This window comes from Chrysemys picta, chromosome 11 (genome assembly GCF_011386835.1).
Source record: "Chrysemys picta bellii isolate R12L10 chromosome 11, ASM1138683v2, whole genome shotgun sequence".
In the NCBI taxonomy this organism is placed as follows: Eukaryota; Metazoa; Chordata; order Testudines; family Emydidae; genus Chrysemys; species Chrysemys picta.
The window spans coordinates 36012903-36035283 of NC_088801.1; the positions used below are offsets into that span (position 1 = coordinate 36012903).

Here is a 22381-nt window from a genome sequence, read left to right on the forward strand (position 1 = left end):
TATTCCACATGTGGGTGACCAGCAAGCAATACTCAAATGTGGGCAGGAGCAAGGATGCAGGATTACAGATGCTTATAACACTGCAGATCCAAAGGTGTCAGCAGAAGAGGCTTGGGCCAATGTGTAATACACCTCTACCCCGCTATCACACGGTCATGGGGAGCCAAAAATCCCTACCGCATTATAGCTAAAACCCCGTTATATCAGGGTAGGTGCGGCAGGGATCCAGCGGTGATTTAAAGAGTTCCAGGCTCCAGCTGCTGCGGGGAGCCCCAGGCCCTTTAAATCGCCGGTGGAGCCCCCCTGCCACAGCCCCGGGGTAGGGGCGGCAGGGCTCCGACGGTGATTTAAAGAGCTCCGGGCGCTGCAGGGAGCCCAGGCCCTTTAAATCGCCGGCGAGCCCCGCTGCTGCAGCCCCGGGTAGGGGCGGCAGGGCTCCAGCGGTGATTTAAAGGGCCCAGGGACCAAATGGGTATGATGAGAATGAGTCGTTCTTTGTTGTGACGAATCTTCTATAGAATCTTGGACAGTAGCGGGATGGGAGGGAAGGCATACCTCATGTGGCCTATCCAGGATAATATGAGACATCACCGTATAAGTCCTGACATTGTGCTGCTCTGGAAAAATATACATTGAACTTCTTGTTCAGCTGGAACACAAACAGGCCCCAAGATGGTGTTTCCCATTGTGTGAAGATGATCAGGACTGAATTGTGTAATTCCCATTTGTGATTGGTGACGAAATGCCTGTTGAGGCTGTCTGACAGAAAGTTCTGGACACTTAGGAGGTACATTGCAGACACTGTGATGAAGTTCTGGATACACTAGTTCCATAAGTTGAACGGTTGCATGCATAGAAGGGATTTTGTCCCTGCCTGTTTGTTTATATAGAAGAAGGTCGCTGTGTTGTCTGACATTACCCAGACATATCAAAATCGAATAAGTTGAAGGAATTAATTGCTGGCTGGCCTGACTGCTCTTAGTTCCAAGAGGTTACTATGCATCTTGGTTTTTTGAGGTGTCCATGTACCTTGTGCTATGTGACCATTCATGTGGGACCATCCAAGGATAAGTCTGGCATGTTGAGTGTGGGAGGTAGGAAAGGGACTCCAATGCATATATGTCCTGGGTTCATCCATCAGGTGAATGAAGCCCTGACATTGACAGGGGTTGTCTCTATAGAGTTCATGGTGTGCCTGTCTGGCGTATACATTGACCAGACAACAGAGCTGTAGCCGGACAAATGGGGTTACACAGGTAATGTGTTCTAACAGAGAAAGACAGGCCTGGAACATTGTTTCAGGTCTATGAGTGACTTGATTTATTAGACTGCGCACGGCATGGTATCTGTCCACAGGGAGGAAGGCCCTTGCTGTGGTTGAGTCCATGGTCACCACTATAAAGTATATGATATGTGGGAGAATCAGGGTAGACATTTCCACATTTATGCAGATTCCAAGGATACCAGGAGATGGAATAGTGACAAGGTTGCTAACAGTACTTTTAGGCAAGAACTGTTAGAAGTCAGTCACCATTTTGTCTCAGCTGTGCTGTCATCACTGGAAAGACCTTCATGAAGATCCTGGCTGCTGTTGCCAGACCAAACAGGCATACCCTTCACTAGTAATGTTCCTGATTTATCAGAAAACTATCAAAACCACTAACAAACTAAATACAATTATATTTACAGAGATGAAGACAAATTTGATGGGAGGAGGATTCTGACTTAGACCATGTGATGGTAAGAAGGAACTGGAAAGATGGTCAGGTTGCAGAACACAAGGAAAACCAAGATACAAGCGCATGATACAAGCTTCAAGCGCATGAATATTCCATGCGTGGAATACACAGAGGGACCAGCACTTTACTTTTCACTGGGCTCTAATAATCAATTATGAATTCCAGAACTCATCAAGTCACTTGTTGTTATACGTATTTTTTCTATCCTTGTTAACAAACACCTTCTAGGAAATAAATCTAACACTTTGGTAATTGTAATCATTTCAAACTGGCCCAGAAGACCTGCTTTGATATTCAAATCAATTGGCTGTGTGATTTTCCTTCCTAGTAGCATTCCCTTATGCTAGATTTACTGAGAGAGGCCATACATTTATTGGCTTTGCTATTGAAAGTGAAATAATGAAAAGAGACGATATTCAGAATTGCTAATGTCAGCAGTGCTCACATCAAGGATATATTCTTCTTCAAAGGTGTATTCAAGGACATGGATATCAGCTAGCATTTAAAAATAAAAGGGTGGGGGGCTTGATTTCTTTTTCACACAGCGTAGCTCCACCGTCCTCAACACTGTGATTTACTCTGGTGTAAGTGAGAAGAGAATACAACCTATAGCTCCCATGGAAAATTTCCAGAGATTTTAGAATTCTTATATAGGGCTCAATCGTGACTTTGCCATGAGTAGCATGTACACACAGGCCAGCATGTTATTGCATTGCCTCAGGAGTGGCTCAGAAAACAGACTGTCTCAGAGAGTCCCCTCCCCATTACCACTTTCTCACTTCTTGCTCACCTGCATAAGACAAAATAATAGCTCTGAGGAGGCAGCTTCCCTTCTGGGCCGATACCCACCATGTGGGTAGCTGGTGCAGGGAAATATGGGGCACCTTTTGCCTCTTTCCCTTAATAATTGTTCCTGAACCTCAGTGTAAATACACTGAAGACCAGGTGGCAACTTCAATTCTGCAGTCACTTCCCTAGATCACTAGAATTTTCTCTCTCATCCTAGCACAACCTGATTCCTCAAAGGCTTCAGGTCTTCTATATCAGCCAACATGTAATCTCACAGTTCGGATTTATAATTAAATCGATTATAAGGCCAGAAGGGACCAAGGTGACCATCTAGTCTGAGCTCCTGAATAACACAGGACATAGAACTTGCCCAAACTAATTCCTGGTTGAATTAGAGCATGTCTTTCAGAAAGACATCCAATCTTGATTCAAAAATTTCCAGTGATGGAATCGCTACCATAACCCTTGGTAAGTTGTTCCAATGGTTAATTAGCCTCACTGTTAAAAATGTGCACTTTATTTCCAGTCTAAATTTGCCTAGCTTCATCTTCCAGCCATTAGATCTTCTTATACCTTTGTTTGCTACATTAAAGGGTCCTTTATCAAATTTCTGTTCCTCATGTAGCTACTTATAAATGGTCATCAAATCACCCCTTAACCTTCTCTTTGACGAGCTAAATAAATTGAACTCCTTCAGTCTTTCAGTATAAGGCATGTTTTCCAAACCTTTAATCATCCTTATGGCTTGTCTCTGAATCCTCTTCAATTTATCAACACCCTTCTTGAACGGTTGACACCAGAACTGGGCACTGTATTCCAGTAGCAATTGCACCAATGGCAAATACAGAAGAAACATGACCTCCCTACTTCTACTCGATATTCCCCTGTTTATTCAGGTAAGCTACTGTTCAGCTGATTATCTCCCAGAATCTCCAAGTCTTTCTCAGAGTTACTACTTCCCAGGATAAAGTACCTCATTCTGCAAGTATGGCCTACATTCTTGCTTCCTAGAATCATGACTTTATATTTGGCAGTGTTGAAACACATATTGTTTGCTTGTGCCCAGATTATCAAGCAATCCAGATCACTTTGTATCAGTGACCTATTCTTTTCAATTTTTATCGCTCCTCTGATCTTTGTGTCATCTGAAAACTTGATCAGTGATGATTTTATGTTTTCTTCCAGGTCACTGATAAAAATGTTACATATCGTAGAACTAGGAACTGATCCCTGCAGGTCCCTATTATAAATATACCAACTCGATTATGATTCCCCATCTACAATTGCATTTTGAGACCTGTTAGCCAGTTTTTAACCCACTGAATGTTTGCAATGGCAATTGTATATAATTTCAATTTCCTAATCAAAATATCATGCAATAGCAAGTCAAATGCCTTATCAAAGTTTGAGTATATTACATCAACACTATTACCTTTATCAACAAAATTTGTAATCACATATTAAAAAAGATATCAGGTTAGTTTGACAAAAATCCGTTTTCCATAAACTCATGTTGACAGGCATTAAGTATATCACCCTCCTTTAATTCTTGATTAATCAACTCCTGTATTGGCCACTCCATTATTTTGCCCAGGATCAATGTCAGGCTGACAGATTTATAATAAGTCCTGGGTCATCTCGTTTACCCTTTGTTAAATATTGGACTAACATTAACTTTAGTTTGATTGGCAGTTATGAAAAGGTCCTCTTGAGGCTATGGACAATTATTTCTTTAAATTTTTATTTAAGAGCTAAAATCACAACTGAAACCAGGATACTGTTAGTATTTTACAGCTTTGAAAGAACTATTTCTTGAAAGAAAGTCAAGGGGGGGGAAATCCATTTCATACCACAGTGCCTGACTGACATCTCCATTGTACTGTCAAGACAAGCCATCCATTAGTCTGAGATTGGTGGATGTGACATTTAGAGAAAAGAAAATAGAAAAAAACCCACCCTTTTTTTCCTCTCAAATTAATAGTCATCGTATGCGATTTTGAAAACTGCTCAGTGCTAGCTTCACTCTTTTCCCCTTAAAATCCATGATAAAATTTCCATTGACTTCCATGGAAGCCGAGGTATGCCACCATTGAGCACTTCTGTAACTTCTACTTGTACTGCCCAGTTTAACATGGAATTGTAGTGATAGGTACTGATTTTTATATTTAGAAAAAAGCATCTTTTCATAAATATTGAATTGTGTTCTCTATCTTTGTGCTTATTTTCCATGAGAAAGATAAAAATGCCAGCTATCATTAGAATTATTAATTAAAATCCGAAAGCAGGCAAAAGAATGCCATTCATTTTTTGAAGTTCTGGAAAATGTCCACTTGTTAACCTTTTGACAAATCTAGTCCTATTGAATCAGTAATACTTTTGATAACTTTGGGTCAGACTGCTAACTTTGGGTTAATTCTGATAACTTTGGGCTCAACATCTACACAATTTTACTTGCATCTATTTTCTGAAAAGATTAAATTACAAACAATTTAAGAAGAATTAAATCAGTAATTCTTACGTTCATCATCAATGTAGTCTTTCCAGTCAAACGGAGTCACTGTTACATTAACAAATGTACCATTTTCACCTATTGTGCTGTTAAAGTATGAAGTAATATTTGTTTCCAGAGTAAAATTGTCTGGAGGCCACTGCAAGCATTTATGCCTCAAGTTGCCCATGAACAGCTGCAGCCCTATTAGTGCAAATACACTCAGGCAAAACACAGTCAGAATCATGACATCTGAGAGCTTCTTCACAGACTGAATTAGGGCTCCCACAATAGTCTTCAAGCCTGCAAACAGAAAGGGATTTTTATTATGATGTTCATCACATATTTAAAACATAAAAGTAACAATTTATACCAATAAAGTTAAAAATTTCATGCAGAAGCCCAAATAAATGGCTGTAATGTGTGTGAAATAACATTTTATGAAGAGTTTTATCTCTTGTGAAGATGAATAAATAGCTGAAAGTTTATGTTCATTTGAAATTGTGAATGTAAATGAATTGCACATATTCCAAAACACTTGTTTTAATGCCAAAACAAGTGATTTTGTTATTCATGTTTTACATGAATCTCATGTAAAGAAAAATCTTTCTTTTTTACCATTTGCCAATGGTAAATTTTACTATTTGCCAATGGTAAATTTTACTATTTGCCAATACCTCCTGTCCCAAACCTTTGCTAGTATCAGTATGTTTATAACATACTGCATTGTTACAACAATAGTAAAGAGCTTGTTAAACAACAAATGGGATCAGATTAAAGTTATAAAACTGGAGAGGGTTTGGAAAATAATAGAACTTTAAGATAATAAATCCCCCATGCGATGCCCATGCTATTCTTTATTATCTTATTCCTTTATCTTTATTAGTAAATCAGTGTTTCAAACAATTTTAGTTTTCACAGTCACAAATATCCATAGAAAATACTACATTACATCATATTGGTAAAATACATATGGGTAAGAAAACCTCAGGATTACTGATTTTTTGTTGAATGTGGAGAAGAAAGCTTGACATCATAAGATGCAAACCACACAGGCTGTAAATTGCAATGTCTCATGCAAGAATTTGTTAAACTCAAAGGCTGATTTCAAAAGGAAAAAAGCTAATGTTAAAATGCAAAGAATCATAGATTTCAATCAATTCTATTATCTTATGATTCCTGTTTTGTTTTGTTTTTTTGGCAAGCAACAAGGCTTGTGTTAAAATAATGTGTATTGAGCTTCAGTGGAATGAAATTCAGCCTCAGTGTTTAACCTAGCTCTCACCTGGAATGACTGATATTGTTTTCAATGCTCGGAGAACTCTGAATGTTCTCAACGCTGAGACATTGCCCAGGTCCACAAACTCTGTCACATATCTGTAATAGGGGAGTTCACACACAAACACAATGACAGGATAAAAAGGAACAGTTGGGAGGTACAAGGGACCTAACACCTTACACCAGTTACTTCTTACCTGGGATTACAGAAATAGTTTTCAAAGCTCTCAATACTCTGAAAGTTCGAAGAGCTGAAACATTGCCTAGGTTTACAAATTCTGTTATATACCTGTAGGATTAAATCACAGTTATTCAGAATTTAGGCAGAGTTTATGCTACTTATGAGGGTCTTTCATCAAGACCTCTTTGGTGATTTTAGCTAATAAATTAAAAAGCAACAGTCAGCTGTTTACCTTTCACTGCAGTTTGCCTTGCATTAATTTGCGTTCATGGCCTTCAGTTAAACGTAAATGTCTCTGAAGCAAACCACAGTGATTTTACTTTGAAAGCACAAAATTTATCTAGACTAGACTGGAAAATTGGAGCATATAGTCAAAGGGGTTCCTTTTATTCTGGTTAGAGAAAAATGCAGAACATCAAATTAGCTTCTATAACACTAACTGTACTAGTGGCTTCTGCAGTATATATGCTTACATTGGAAGATGAATACTACAATATTTATGACCTGCAAGTCATTTTTAGACACAGAAAATTCATACTCCCAATAAGTTAGCTTGGAAATTTTTTTGGGTCTTTACTGAAACTAATTTCATGGCCTTTTATGTTCTTCAATTAAAAAACAAAACAAAACTTACGCAAATGTAATGACAGTGAAATCAAGCCAGTTCCATGGGTCTCGAAGGAAAGAAAAATCTTCTAAACAGAAGCCCCTTGCAATAATTTTTATAAGTGATTCAAATGTATATATTCCAGTGAAGGTATACCTGGAAAAAGTATCCAAAAACTTAATAGAGACAAATACTAATTCTTTATAACAGTTTTATTTTCTTGTTGCTAAAAGTCTTAGAAATCAAATGAAAGATTCAGTTAATTTCAAAAATTGAGAATAAATAAAGTAAATAAAAATGTCTATTAAAAATACACTATTCACCATTATAAGTATCCTTATATTCTAGTACATTATTTGTGATATACTTTTGACTTGTCAAGGGTGACTAGAGTGTATAAGTAGGTGCTCTTTATTAGCAATTGTATAAATCTAAAGAAATAAAATAGATTTTTACAATAAAATTCTATAATAGATGAAATTATAACTAAGGTCCACTTGGTCTATTATTGTTGTCCAACAACACGGTAAGATCAAGTTATTTTATATTGTCTGGGTCACTAACTTCTAAAACCTCTAATATTAACACTGAACAATAGCATGTGCTTAAAGTCCCATTTCAGTAGGACTAGTTATGTGCTTTCCTGAGTTGGCGTCTATAACTAGGTGGCTATTGTTTTACTACTAATGTAGTAGTATAATCAAATCAACAGTATTGGCCAGAAGGCATAAAACACTCTCAAGATGCTACGTCATGAAGATAAGGATGAAATCTTCATGTAGAGTGAAAGAGCAATACTATCCATGAACATTTGCCTCACCTTTTTCTGTACTCAATTTTTTCTTTTTAAGAGAGGAAGATTTAAACCACAATAAATAATTTTCTTTAGAGAAAAAAACAGTAGTAGTGTCACATACTGAGTGCTGTCAATGTCCTTCACTGCAAATAAAATAATGGTTCCTAGAAAAATTCATTTCAGATATATGGATATATTTAAAGAATATAGGTTTAACTTACTCTACATTCTTTGTCCATTCCGGAGGGTTACTCATGGTCATAAACACACAGTTGGTCAAAATAGTGCACATAATAAGCATGCTGAACAATGTACGTTACAGTCAAGGAACATACAACAGTAAATTACAATAGCACATTAATAACACATTTTAATTTCAACCAAATTCTGACACACACAAAAATCCCATTGATTTAAGTGACAATTCCAGATATATTTTTAATATAGTATCAACCCAGCAGTTTTCTCATTAGTAAATTAAACTTTATTAGCACTAAAGTCACTTGTGGTGTAAGCAGAAGCAACTCATTTTTTTAACACTGTCCCTCTGCAGTGCTTTGCACACACTAAAAACAGTAACAAATCATAACAATATTAAGTAATGAACTCTCCTCATCCCAACAGCTTGTTGACAGTAATAAATAGCAACTTCCGCCCCATCCCACTTCTCTAACAATTCAATAGCTTGAGCGAAAAGACAGGTCTTGCAGGATGCTCAGAAAGTCAGAGAACTAGGTTCTCTTGGACCAAGGGAGGAAGGAAGTTCCAAAGTTGAGGATTCCTCATTGAGAAGAAGTTACCTGCAGCTCCTTTGTGGTGAAATCAGGAGGCTGTCAGCTTGTGCATCTCCTCTGATCTGAACTGTCACGGTATTACATGAGCATAAAGATAGTGTCTCTAAGGGACCTAGAACCCTGGATAACTGTAGCAAGACTCACATCTAAAAGAAAAGGTCTCAACAGTATCACTGAGCACAAATAAAAACGGTATTTAGTTATTGCTGCTACTAGAAGCAGCTGGGAATACAACACCACATCAGGTAGCAAATCTACGTAACAAATGGTGAATAAACTCTATTTGTTTACTCCACCAAATAAGCCAAATAACCAATATCTAGTATTCCATTTACTCTCACAATCAAATAAGCATTATCACAGCACTGTCATCCACTTGATGAAGACATTGTACCCTATGTTTCCTCACCAACTCTCCTAGAATTTGATTTTGAACTAGAGGAAGGCAGCAGAATGTAAGCTGAACCCCGACAGAGAAAGAGCACGTCGGGGAAGATGAGCTCCTGTGGAACCTCAACAGAAAGAGAGATCGCCCCATTGGGGCAGATGAGCAAATGCCCAATATTATTCTCTGTGACCTCTCAGACAGACAACCATCAGAAGCCAGTAAGAAAGAATAAGTCATACTTCCATGAAAGTTCTATCCACACTATAGTTCAATACCATCTTATGGTCAATAGTAAGGAAAGCCACTGAAAGACTGGTATGAATCAGCATGGTAACCTGATTCTCATCCCAATCATCAACCAGAACAACTAGTGTAGCATCCCTATTACACTAAGGCCTACAACTCAAACTGATTGGGGTTAAGGAAACCTGAGTATGCTACATGACTGCAGCTGCCTCACTACAACATGCTCAGCAATGTTACAAAAAGAGAAGACTAAGGCAACAAGTGTTTGCAGAATTACTGATTCTATGTAGTGTTATAAGTTTTTCACTTCCATTGATACTAAACATTCAGCATATTTATCCAAGCGTTTAACAATAAGTTAAAGACTAAAACAACAAACAGGAAAGTGATGTAAAATTGCCACATGATGGCACCATAAGCTACAAAATGCTAGACTTTGTGCCAAACTTACTCTGGAAAATGTTTTACCTCTATTCATCTTTTATAAAAGATATGTTCCTACAAAACAGTTCATCAAAGGAGCTAATGTAGGGTGACCAGACATCCAATATTATTGGGATCATCCTGATATTAGAGGCTCTGTCTTATTTAGGCAACCATATCCTCTAGCTGCCCCCCTCTCTGCCCTAAAAAAGTGTCCCTATTTTTCACACTTGCTATCTGATCACCCTAAGCTAATGATAGATATATCTGTTTGTAAGTATAAAAACACTTTACAAATACATTTGTATCCAAAAAGCCCAAATATGATTTGCAATTTAAAATTAAATTACATGCTAATTTTTTTTTGCTTTTGAACACATTTTTAGGCTCTGAACACAGACTAAACTTCACTCTGTAGTTGCAAAGGGGAATATGAAAAGTAATATCTTAATGCACTAGATTGATGTGTACATTGGTACTGCTGTTAGTAGTTCCTGACCATTTTCCCTGAAGTGATCAAAATCAGTAAAGACTGACCATACCTTTCAGAGTAAACATTCAAGTCATGCATAGGAACTTAGCTGCCCAGTTCCCACTGACATCAGTGAGTCTCAATACTATTGACTGGCTTACTTCATTAATTTTGAAGGTCATATTATCAAACAATCTCAGCATAGCATAACTGTTATTCTGTGACTCAGAATATCAAATGTAGCTACCATTGGAATACCCCTCACACACGCTGTACAGATAGATGCCAGGAATTCCAGTTAACATGCTCAGGAAACTCCTTTGATGTCTTTTTATGGAGGTAGTCTCAAAGGGCTTGTGAATGCTAGGCTCCAATGTATCAATATATTTAAAACATAGTATGGGGCAGATAATTAAGTACACAATACTATTAATGCTAAGTATACATTCCTTTTTATGTATAGAATAAAATATTCTATTTTAGCAATATTTAGGAACCTCATTCAAATCAATGGAATACTTAATTTCTATTTTCATCAGATCAGTGATGCTAAACTGATTTTAAAAGAAATAAAATGGTCAGGATGGCACAACTATATTTATATAGTTAGACATAAGCTATATGAACTTATTAGAGATCACAATAAAAAATAAAAAAACTACATTAAAAGAATGTGAAGGTTGCAAAGTCAGGCACTCAAAAATTAGATAATGCCAGAGCCAAGGTTGCTTGTGCAACTCCTTTGGTGCACAGGACAGACTGTGCTCTGGGTATGAAGGAGGACTTCACAGTGAATGAGGCTGTTGTCTGTAGGATCACACACCTCACAATTTATGCAACAAAGGAGGCAGAGGCCCTGATTCTTTCCCAGCGCACACTCCACGGGATGATCTCTTGACTGAAGAAGCTGAATAGCATGCTAGAGAACTGGCTTCTATCTTTGCCTCAGCCACAGAGTTTCTATGTGATTCTCAGCAAGTCACATAAACCAAAAATTTCATAGGTAGCACTGTGTGTTTCATATTTTCTTGGTACCTAACATGAGACACCTAGGGGCTGATTTGCAGAAGTGCTAAGTATTCATAATTGCAACTGAAGTCAATGGTAACCCTGCTCTGAATGAAAAGTGCTATAAAATGCTCAGTATTCTGAACAACAACAACAACAAAAAACAGGCATTAGGCTTCTCAAACTGCGCAATCAAAACTGACACCTTTGATGATTCTAAATTTAATCTCTGTGCCTCAATTCCCCATGTGTAAAATGGGGATAACAATACCACCACTCACAAGGGTGTTGTCAGATGAAATTCAATAATATTTGTAAAGAACTAAGGTGCTACACAATGAGAGCACTACAAAAAAAACCCTCAGGAGGAAATTAGTAATTCTGTATTCACTGCAGGGCTTGCTTGGCACTAAATAACGCATGCAGGCATAAACTCAACGATGCGGATAAAAAATATTGAAGAGCTACCCATTCGGTAACCACCATTTATCCTGAGCATTGAACGAAAAAATAGCTTGTGATCATGTAATTAAAGACTATACCATAATGTATATACACAAGGGGGTCTAATTAAGGTTGTACAGACATTCCCTAAATTGAGTGTTTGCCTTGCAACCTCAGAAATGTTCTTTAAATGCAGTGTGCGTGTGTGACCATATATGTATGGATTTATCAATTCCACCATATATGACGGATTCCACCATGTGGAACCATACTGCCCTGCACATGAGACATCAGTAGGGTTGGGCTCTTTAGATCCATATAGCACAGCCTTCTACCACTTGTGATCAGAGATTAACTGGCAGCAAAAGCTGTTATATTCTATGTGGACCTGTCATTTTCAGAGCCTTATAACTTGGCCAAATTTGAGCAGTTTTTCATGGGGACAGCAAATGGCACATTCCTGATGCAAAGGCCAGCTCACAACCAAGTTCAATGACCCTCTCCAAGCCATGGAGGTGCTAGAACTTCTCAATGCAACAGTTGTAAGATTTTTTCCCAAAATGGGTGAAACAACATATTTTTTTCCCAAACCTCATTCTTAGAAATATTCACCCTGAGGCAGACATGTGGCATGGAAATTTTCAGCCTGAACAGTTTAAGTCTGGTAAAGTTATAAACAACTGAAAACAGAGTCTTATAATAAAAAGTATCAAACAACATTAGCTACATGCATCACTACCTGTGCTGCTTTTAATATGTTGCATTTATATAAGTGAGCCCAGAGAACCTACTATCTACTACTCCTTATGGCTCAGATAAAGTAACCCCACCAGTGAGTCAGACCAGTAGTATATCGCCTGTATATATTTAAAGGCATAAGTGACAGTTACTCTTTGCATACAGGTATATAAAATATATGGGATCTGAAATTATTTCTGTGATTACAGGTTTAGGAGAAACAATTTAAAAGGTGCTCAGAAATTCTCCTGCCTCTAAAATTCACAAACAAACAAAATACTCCCTCTCCCTATATGGCAGCACAGTCTGGACTTTGGGAGTGAGAATTTTAGAGCATGCTAACATGCTGCACTCTAACTGTCCTGTGTAGACCCTGTTGGCATGAACTAAAAGGTATTTAGTTTGCATTGAAGGAGTCCCAGACTACATTAATGAGAACTATATAGGGCAGTTAGAGCACAACATGTTAGTGTGATCTACAATTCACATCTCCATACACTGCAATATGCTGCTGTGTAGATGAGCCCCATGAAACACTACAATATATTTTGTTAAATGGAGCACTATAAGCCTGATCCAGCACTCATTAAGGTTCCCATTGACTTCTGTGTAAATTGGATCAGGTGTTTAAACCCCAATCCTGCAAACACTTAAGCAGGTATGAAACTTTACTCACACAAGTAATTCCATTGAGTTTGCTATGCATATGTGTAAAGTGGCACACACAGTTCAAATGTTTGCAGAACTGAGGGCTTATTCGGAATTCGGAGACAAGGTTTATTTTTAGCAACTTTAAAAAAATAAAAGTTCTTTGTGTACTAGTAATTCACAGTACAGAAGAGGATCAGTAATATATACTGTACTTGAATGTCAAAATTATACAGCAGCCACCCTGTTGTAAAAATGCTATAGATTTTAATAATAATTAAATTAACAGGATTCCAGAGAAATGACTCTAAAAACCTACAGAATTCAGGATTATGCTATCCCTTCTAAATGTTTTTTGAATTATTCTATAGATTTCTATTGAAGGAATATAATGATCTTTGAAATTCCAAGGATAATTTAAAAAAAAAAAAACTATAGGAAGGTTGTAATTTTCTATTAAATTCTACAGAACTTTGTTATAAAATTTATATTGTAAAATAAAATTTAAAAAAAACCTGCAAGGATTTTATATTTATAATGAAACAAACAATTGTGCAATTTTATTTTTAAAGAGAAACATTTTGAACCAACCACTTGAAAAGGATATGAATGTACCAAAATTTTAATAGCTATTTTTCGAAGAGGATTGAAAGGAGTTAAAATGTACAGGGCAGAGGTGGCACTGAATCGGAAGATTGCCTTCCCTCTATTCAATACTATAAAAGTCTGAAAAAAGAAAGAAAGAGCAGTTTAAATGCTTGCATTCTGCATTAACGTTTTAAAATCAAAAATCTTTTTTTAAAGAATAGACAAAGTCTTACATTACATTTCTACAGATAATTCAGAGAAAATCATATTTCTACATCCTTATTCGGAAAGAAAACGTATTCCCATGACTTACCTGCTATATAGGATAACATTTGCTGTAAGGATACCACATTTGGTCTTAAAAAAATAGGGGTTTTATTAAATACACATTTACACATTGTCTCTGTCACCTGTACATAAAGTAAGGTGCAGAACTGGTGAATTAAAAAATTACTGAATATTTTATAGCCTGATTATAACTAAATGTTTACTTTTTCCCTAAATACCAGAATCCTTCTCTCTTCATTGCCTTACCACAGCGCATGCACACACCAAATCATGGGCCAGATAATAGGAGGGGACTTTTTTTACTTGAAAATCTCTGCGAAGGATCCATCATTGACATTAACACCAATTGTTTGACTCAAGGGGAGAAGTGATGGTTGTTACCCGTGGAAAGCTGCCCCAAACCTAGAAGATCCCCTGCTGTGGCTCTGGCCCCTGGCAATACACCCCACCCTACTGTGGTTCCTGAGTGGTGCCCTCTATTGGAGCTGCACCCGTCCTGCCTGCTTCTCTCGGCCCACCCCTACTCCATGTCTCCCACTCTATGTGGGCCCAAAACCATACGTGTCTGGGAAAGGCGTGTACCACAGAGGCATCTATCTGATCCCCACTTCTGCATGGAGAAAAGGAGACTGTGTGTGGAGAATCCCTTCAGATATGGAGCTAAGGACAATTGGGAACAATCTGGGCTGTGTTTTCACCTTACAGTTCCAGTAATAGATTTCAGATATTGATGGTCTTCAAACAGCAGCAACAGATGGTATAGGCATGGATGAAAATTTTTAAAATAATGAAGTAGCCAAAGAGGAACACATTTATTTGGCACAAGGTTTTAAAGCCTGAGTTAAGAGATTACCTGATACATTTATAATCCATAAATACATTGAGGCGTGGTTTCTAATGTCTTTGCTAAACAGCAAAAAAGCATTTACTATGGAATCACAACCTCCAGATTGTCATGTATCCAAATGATGTCCCTATGTGCTAGATTCTGTATTTGTAGTTATAAGCTAGCTGACATATACGTAAATATATATTTAAATCACACACACACTGCTGACTTTGCATGTAAGGAGAATACACCACCCTCATTTAGTTAACTCACATCCTTTTTTGAATCTTTCTGAATCTTTGAACACAGGCATATTACTGATACTATTAAAAATAACACTATCTTGCCAAAGCTACAGTTTTGAGTGGAAGCTGCTGATACTCCTCAAGTGTATGTATTGTTCCACTTTTTGAAGACATGCATATGCAGCTCCAAGATCAGAATCAAGGTCCCATCATTTCAAAAAATGTCCATTTTCTCCCTTCAATCATCAATCACTCATTTATTTCCCCAGTGAAAGAAACATTGTGATTTACCATTAAAGTCCTCAAAATAGGTATATTGATCCTGTGACTTATAAGCCAAGACAAAAATTTGATTTCTGTCGCTCTCTTCTTGTCCCTCTGCTGCAGCAGGAGACCCACCTCTCAGCCTCCAATGAGACATCTCCCTAGACATCCTGACAGCTGCTGGAAAAGCCACCTCAACACTCTGAGCTGAAGGCTGCCTCTGTCACTAAGATGCAGTGACAACATTGTGCGGATTTCTCTCCGCTTCTGGCCTCAGTTTCGTCTGAAAACACTACCCCACTGCTGCTTCCCAGCCTAAGATGGGATTTCTAGTAAGAGAGAAGTGAGATGAGACTACATTTCCCAAGAACTCGGACATAACCACTCTTCCCCCTCTTCTTTGCCACAGCAATTAGGCAATAAGCCAGAAAACTAGCCAGTCCTTACAGTGTAAAACCATTAGGGCCAAATTTTGTTGTTTCTACACAGGCCTACATTGGGGGCCGTGTGGAGCCTCACAACCCCATGAGGATCATCAGCAGCTTGCACTGTGCACCTTAAGGTAGTGCAGGGTGCTCTTTTCTCCAGGTCTAGTGGAGAGGCCTGAGCTCTTTTCCTTGCTGAGTTTGGTTTGCACACCTGAGCACGAATAGGGAGTCACTTCTGTACCCAGAGTGCAGAGACTGATTTTCTCTTACACAGAAATGGGGACACATAAGATGGAAAGGGTCTTTAAGACCTCATTTTTACCCATCTGCACAAGAGCCAAGGACAATATAGCCCTTTAGAATTAGCCACAAAGGTTAATGAATATTGCTACCTGAACATGGACAACAGATATGGGTATTCACCTATGTACTCAAGTCTACTTTGATGTGAGTTACTTTTGCAGGTGTATGACTGCTGGAAATTAAGCTATCTGCAATAAAAAAGTAATTTATTATACAATCAGATGTGTGTTTATGACTAGCCACTCTAAGGTCAAATAGAGGCTGTCAAATTTGTGCCTTTAGAGTCCAATTTCAGATTATCCGATATTAAAATGTTGTCTTTTGTGGTATATTTTGAATAAAAGATAATTTAGAAAGAGTAAAAGACCATCAGACCCAACATGCCTGCCCATTTTGCTTATCTTGATCCAATTTTTCTGTTTTTTTCACTATTTTCCTAAATCCTTGCTTTCTCTATATATTAATGGACTTACCTGAGTGATGAATTTGTCTCCAGATCAATTTGCATATTTAAATTTAATATAAATTTTAGTTGTGACTATATTCCTGTATTATTCCGTGCCAAATTATATGAAAGCTCAAATGCTATCCTTTGCAAATCTGTTTTTTTAAATAAAATTTTAAAACACTGCAGAGGAAACTTTGAAGCACTGTGGAATATGTTCTGAACTGTGATAAGGGCAAGAATATAATGCAACCAAGTATGGGCAGCATGGTGTTAGAAGGGTAATGACAGTGGGGAAAAAGTGGGGAAAATATTACCCAGTGAGACAGAGATGGAGAAGGTAATAGGAACCTTGAGACAAAGGAGGATTGGTGGAGGTTGGGGGTGCCGGAGCAATGGGGGAACAGGCAAATGCATGAGAAGGATACGAAGAACACTGTGTGAGGGACAGCTGATGGCAGGGAACTGGACTAGTTGGATATACTAACAGGAGCCAAGCTCTGGTGTGAGAAAGTATATCTGTGTCAGCCAGACCAGGAAGGAGATGAGTGCTGGACAGTAAGGATAGATAGATAAGAGAGACAAGTGTCAGGGGGAGAAGCGGCAGAGACAGTCAGGAAAGAGCTATTCTTTAATATGGGTCAATATAAACGTATGTGTGTAGCACAATGAGAGCACTGCAAAACTTTTACATCAGGGCAATCATGGACAAACTAATAGGATGAAACTAATAAGAGCACTACATTCAGCACTAAGGCAGCCATTCCACCTTTAATTCACCTAATTTTGCCTTGCTATTGAAGACATCTCAGAACATTGTGTATAAGTGGCAATACTTAGGGACAATTGTGCGTGTTGATGACAGAGTAGTTGAGTGATGGGGTAGACAAACCCCACACTGGGCTGGAAGGGGTTAAAGGACAGTCCTGGGCCCAGGTACTCCACCCCTGCAGAACATACTCCAGCTGGAGAAGGGGTTGAAAAGGGAGCAACCCAGCTCGGAAGGGGGTGGAGGACAGACCTACACCCTGAAGGCTCCTGACAAGGGCACCAGAGAAGCCTCCCTGAGGGAATAAGACTATACGCTGAGCCCAGTTGGAGCTGATGATTTGGTTAGCTTTTCTTTTCACCTTATCTGGGACTGAAAGCGGGGAGAGCAAAGCAGTGGTAGGAAGTGACCCAAGGAGGGTAACTCAGGGGTACCTTAGAGGACCAGACACTGTTGACCCTCCTAGGGTTCTGGGTCAGAGCCAAGTGGCATGAGTGAGCCTGGGCTCCGCTACCACTATAGTAGGGACTCAAACCACCCATTCAACTCATTGCACCTCTGATTAAAGGAGGACCAGGACTGTAAGATCAGCTCTCTGGGAGGAATACTAAGGATGCTAACAACTAGGCAACCTAACCCACCAAGAACTCTATTAAGGTTGTCTTAATTCTTTCTTGCCTATTTTGTCAGTTTATATCAGACTGTGATATTATGTCAACCCTCAAAACAATGTTTTCTGCTAAGTTTAAAATGCTGTTCCAACTTGCAGAATGGCTCTGTAGGTAGGGAAAATTATCTGTGCTTAGCTGAAAATTTCCTTTCTTTGTGAAGTGAAGTTCATAGGTCTGCTATAATGGGTACATCCATCTGCTTGCAGTTTGGGGGCAGAATTAAATCACCGGCTGGCAGCAGGGGAATCCCCCGCTCCTTGAAGCGCCTTATAACTGAAATAACTCCCACAGCCAGGATAATTTAAATCTACTTTCCTAATTACAGATTGTGTTAAATATACTTTGAGGAAAAAGCACAATAATGTCTCCTACTTCAGTGTGTGGTAAATTCCATCTAATGACAACAAACCTCAACAATTTCCATCTCTCTTCTGGATGATGCATTTGTTTCCTGGGTGGGCCAGATCTACAGACCTTATTATTCTAAGAAGGGAAATTTTCAGGTAAGGATGAATAAATTCTCCCATTTTACTTCGTGCTAAGGGATTTGCTACAATGGAATTTTCATACCAGTATGCCTCCACAGCAGGAAGCAGGATCAGCCTGTAAATGCGGACAACCAAAACAAGGTACACTATATATAAATATCACTTCCATCTTCCCAAACTTCTGCCAAAAGAAAGGAAAGAGTATTGGCTAAGCCTGGATGAACAAGATGCAGAATTCTGTGAATTTATATATTGATGGCCATGTGGTGTCTAACAAATTTTAATATAGGATACCAGACTACTTTGCCCTGAGATTCTCTGTGCTCCTAAGGACTGGACTTTGATGCTTAACCAAAGGAGGAATATTTCTTTAATATATTTGGAGAACGACTGCTATGACAGGTGTAAGAACTACCTCTCTGAATTAACAGTACAATAGTGGGTTTCATTAGAGAAAGCTCCCCACTTCAAATAAAAAAAAAACCCACATCTGATTGGTGATAGTAGCCCTCAGAAGACCTAATCATGGATAGGTATAACAATACCTCCTGCAGGGATTCAACCTGGGCAGTGCTGTGAAGAACAGAATGAGGTTCTAATGTTGTTCTCTGTGACCTTGTGGGTTTGGAATACGATCAAGACTGTAACAAAGCATTTAAGATAGGGATTGTACAATGCTTCCTTTTCTTGAACATGTTGAAAACATTGGACTACAGAGACCTGACCCTTTTTTGACCACAATAAAGCCATTCTGGAGGAATGGTTTAACATGGTGGTTGAACTATGGACTTTACAGCAGCCAATGGAACGAGTTCTATTTGGTGGCTTCTCTTTTGGGGTCCATGAATGCAATAATCACTTCATCCAAATATTCATTTTAATCCGGTCTGATCCCACATAGAGGGTTGATTTTGCAATAGCAGATCTCTTCAGTGAGACAGATATCTGAAGATGCTTAGTCAAGCCTGAAAGCCATAGTCTCTTCAGTCAGAAATGCATAAACAATATCACTGCTTCTCTCATTCCTATCTTATGTATTATTGTGTGGAAAAGGTGGGAAGTCATATAATAGAGACCTTGCCCAACTTCGTTAGATATCATTCACCACCATGCATCCCAGGTCCTGACACAGAGGCCACAGGACACTTTATTTACTGTTTCCAGATGCAAAGAGGTCAATCACCAGCCCAACAAATTGATTTACAAGTAAGATATTTCTGTGTGTAGTGGCCATTCTGCTAATCCAACTTCTGCTGTGTAAGGCTTGGTATACCTCTCCTCCTTGGTGGACAGAGACAGCAAACTTTTCTCCACCCAGGACAGGAGAATTTCTCTCTGGAGTAGGGCTGACCATGCTCTCCCTAGTGATTATGAAAACACTATCAAGATACATTGACTGTTGCAACCAGGACTGGTCTGTTTTCCATGGAAGGAGCAGTTCTCTTAGACCTCAATGAATCACTGTATTCCAGTGGGTTGATGCTATGCTCTCTCTTTCTGGTACCCATTTTCTGAATTGTGTCAGGAAGATCCCTTCAAAATTAAATTCTGATTCTCTGCATTCAACAGTTGTGGGAGCAGAGATTATACAATTAGAGCTAGATCTCTGCTAACAGATGAGATAGGGTAAGATACTGAGGGCATCCCTGGAATTACTGAATCATATGAACTTTGGATCCTTGAAGCTCTGTCTGTGATCAGAACTCCTAATAGCTCTAATAAGAATTGGATTTTTGTTTTTGTGACATCACTTGTTTTCCATTACAGCTATTTTCATCTCAAGTTAACATTCTTCTGAAATAAGACCTTGTACCTGATAATATGATTCCTCAGCCCACATCTGTGACTGATTTCTCTAGCACTGTGCATCTGTGTATGTCTTGAATCCAAGATACTCCAGGAACTACATCACTCTGTGTGTTTCCTTCATTTTTCTGTACAGAGCCCTGCTCAGAAAAATTGTCCAAAACAAGGTAAGCTAATTTCCTTCTCTAAAGCCAATATTATCGCTACCATGATCCTGAAGAGAAACCCTAGGAGTAATGCAAGATCAAATGGTAATGATTGATTGAGGATGGTAAGATGGGTATTCTTTGAAGACAAGATCCTTTAGGAACTTATCTATATGTTTCAGACTGAGCCCTGCTCTACTTATCTCTGCTTCTCTGAAGCTAGAAATAGAATGGGGAGTGGGTTGTAATGCTCTGATCTGAAATAGAGCATGTCAACGTCAGATTCATGTCATGGCTTTTCCATGGGATGCAGAAACTGGGTTGGGACAAAACTGTTCCTGAAATTCTCGCACAGTACAGGGTATCTCCTCTGGGCAACATCCACTGACCTCATTTGATCAAAGCCCTTTTGGTCTCAAATTGAAATTGTTCCATGCTCTTTCAATTTGGTCTCAAATTGAAAGAGCATGGAACAATTCAGGGTTTTAATTCCAAATATGGCTGGTTGGGAAACCTGCAGATAGCTCTGAATCAGTAGAACTGGCTCTACCTACCACTTGCAAAAAGATATTTTCTCTTGTTGTACTTCACAAACTGCTTCAACTTGCCATATGACCTGTACTCTTTTCTATAGCATCTGATAGGAGTCAGGATTGCAAGTCGATTTTTCTAATGACTCTGAATAGCCTCAGCTTTCCAAAAAGTTTTCCATTGTATCACTAAAATAGCTAGGGACTGATTTGTCTGAACATCTGATCCCAAGAACCACAGCCCCATATACCTGCAAGAAACAGATTTGACCACTTCCTCCTCCCCCATCCCCACACACTCTTCTTTCCTGGGAGAAGCCTTTAGATCATGTGATTTTTCAGTTGAGTGTCCACACTTGCAATCTCCCATTCATGTTAGCATTGCTTGTGAAAGCATCCCAGGGCATTTAGGGTGTCAGACAACTATTCATATTGGTTGGGTGTTTTGGTTTTGTTGGCCAGAAGCTTTCATGAGACGGGGCTAAGACAATGCCTACCTAGACTTGGATGCCTGTGAAGGGCCTGTATAGTGAGGAGGCTACTCTTTTCGGTAAAAATATTCCCCCCGTTAGAAACACCAAACCCCTGACCACCAGAGAAAATAGCCATGTTTGTCTCCAGTAGTGATACCACGTTAACTGATGCACACTCAGGAATTTTCTGGGCTTATAAAATGGATGCTGAGGTGGGAGGCTAGTATAGAAATAAATAAATAGTGGTCCAAGAGGCTCCTTACTGCCTGAACATTAGGGCATGGGGACCCACCGTGGCAGCTGGAAACAACAGCCCAGTAGCTAGGGCATGGTGACTTCCAACAGCAGCTAGGGGATGGTAGACCAATACTTTCCCAATCTTTTAGGTGTTGCAGGAAATTTATCCCTCTATTACTCTTTCCCAAGATGCACAAGGAGGGATATATAGCTACCGATGCTCCCCGACTTACACAAGCGTTCTGTTTTGGAACACCTTGCGTAACTCGAATTTTGCGTAAGTTGGAAATGTATCTCCGACCATTACGCAAAAAAACAACAACCCCAAAACAGACAAACAAACAAAAACCCCTCCTATTTCTAGCTTAGGGAACTTTTTCCATAAGTGCGGATTTGCGTAAGTCAGGTCTTGCGTAACCCGGGGAACGTCTGTATAGCTTGCCTACAGTAGCTGCAGACCTCTTTTACCTTGTTTCACAATACTCAGCACATTCTGGCCTGAAAGAGTGTTTCCTCTTGAGGTTGTTTATGTTTGTCTGTTTGGTTTTTAAATATCTATTTTACTATTTGATTCCCTAACTTTAATTAGGATGGCTGGCCTTCCTCCCTGAAAGAGGAAGTATTCCCTTTGTGGAGGTCTGGGTATGTATGACTAGAGGAGTCAGTGCATGTCTATGGCCTGGAGTTTTCTGCATGGATTTGCCATGCTGCACTCTGTGAGGGTGAGCAGGGGAACTGGGTGCTGAGGATTATCCACTGTGCTTCACTCTGTGAAGATGAGCAGGGGAACCGGTTCTGAGCATTATCTGCCCTCCTGCCCTCGGTGAAGAGG

At 39.0% G+C, this 22381-nt stretch overlaps 1 protein-coding gene across 3 annotated transcripts in view; it reads right to left on the reverse strand.

Annotated features, from left to right (window-relative positions):
* The window catches only part of LOC101943653 (sodium channel protein type 1 subunit alpha), a 174234-nt gene that overhangs the window by 81697 nt on the left and 70156 nt on the right, over window positions 1-22381 (reverse strand). The window contains exons 3-7 of one of the 3 annotated variants that reach the window (XM_065561790.1): window positions 13634-13765; window positions 8100-8180; window positions 7110-7238; window positions 6492-6583; window positions 5047-5319 (exon numbers count right to left, since the gene is read on the reverse strand). In XM_065561790.1, coding sequence (XP_065417862.1) covers window positions 5047-5319; window positions 6492-6583; window positions 7110-7238; window positions 8100-8179 — 574 coding nt within the window. In that variant the 5' untranslated portion in view covers window position 8180; window positions 13634-13765. Of the gene's footprint in view, window positions 1-5046; window positions 5320-6301; window positions 6394-6491; window positions 6584-7109; window positions 7239-8099; window positions 8190-13633; window positions 13766-22381 lie in introns of all 3 variants that reach the window. The other 2 variants (XM_065561789.1, XM_008178427.4) reach the window with 2 other exon arrangements.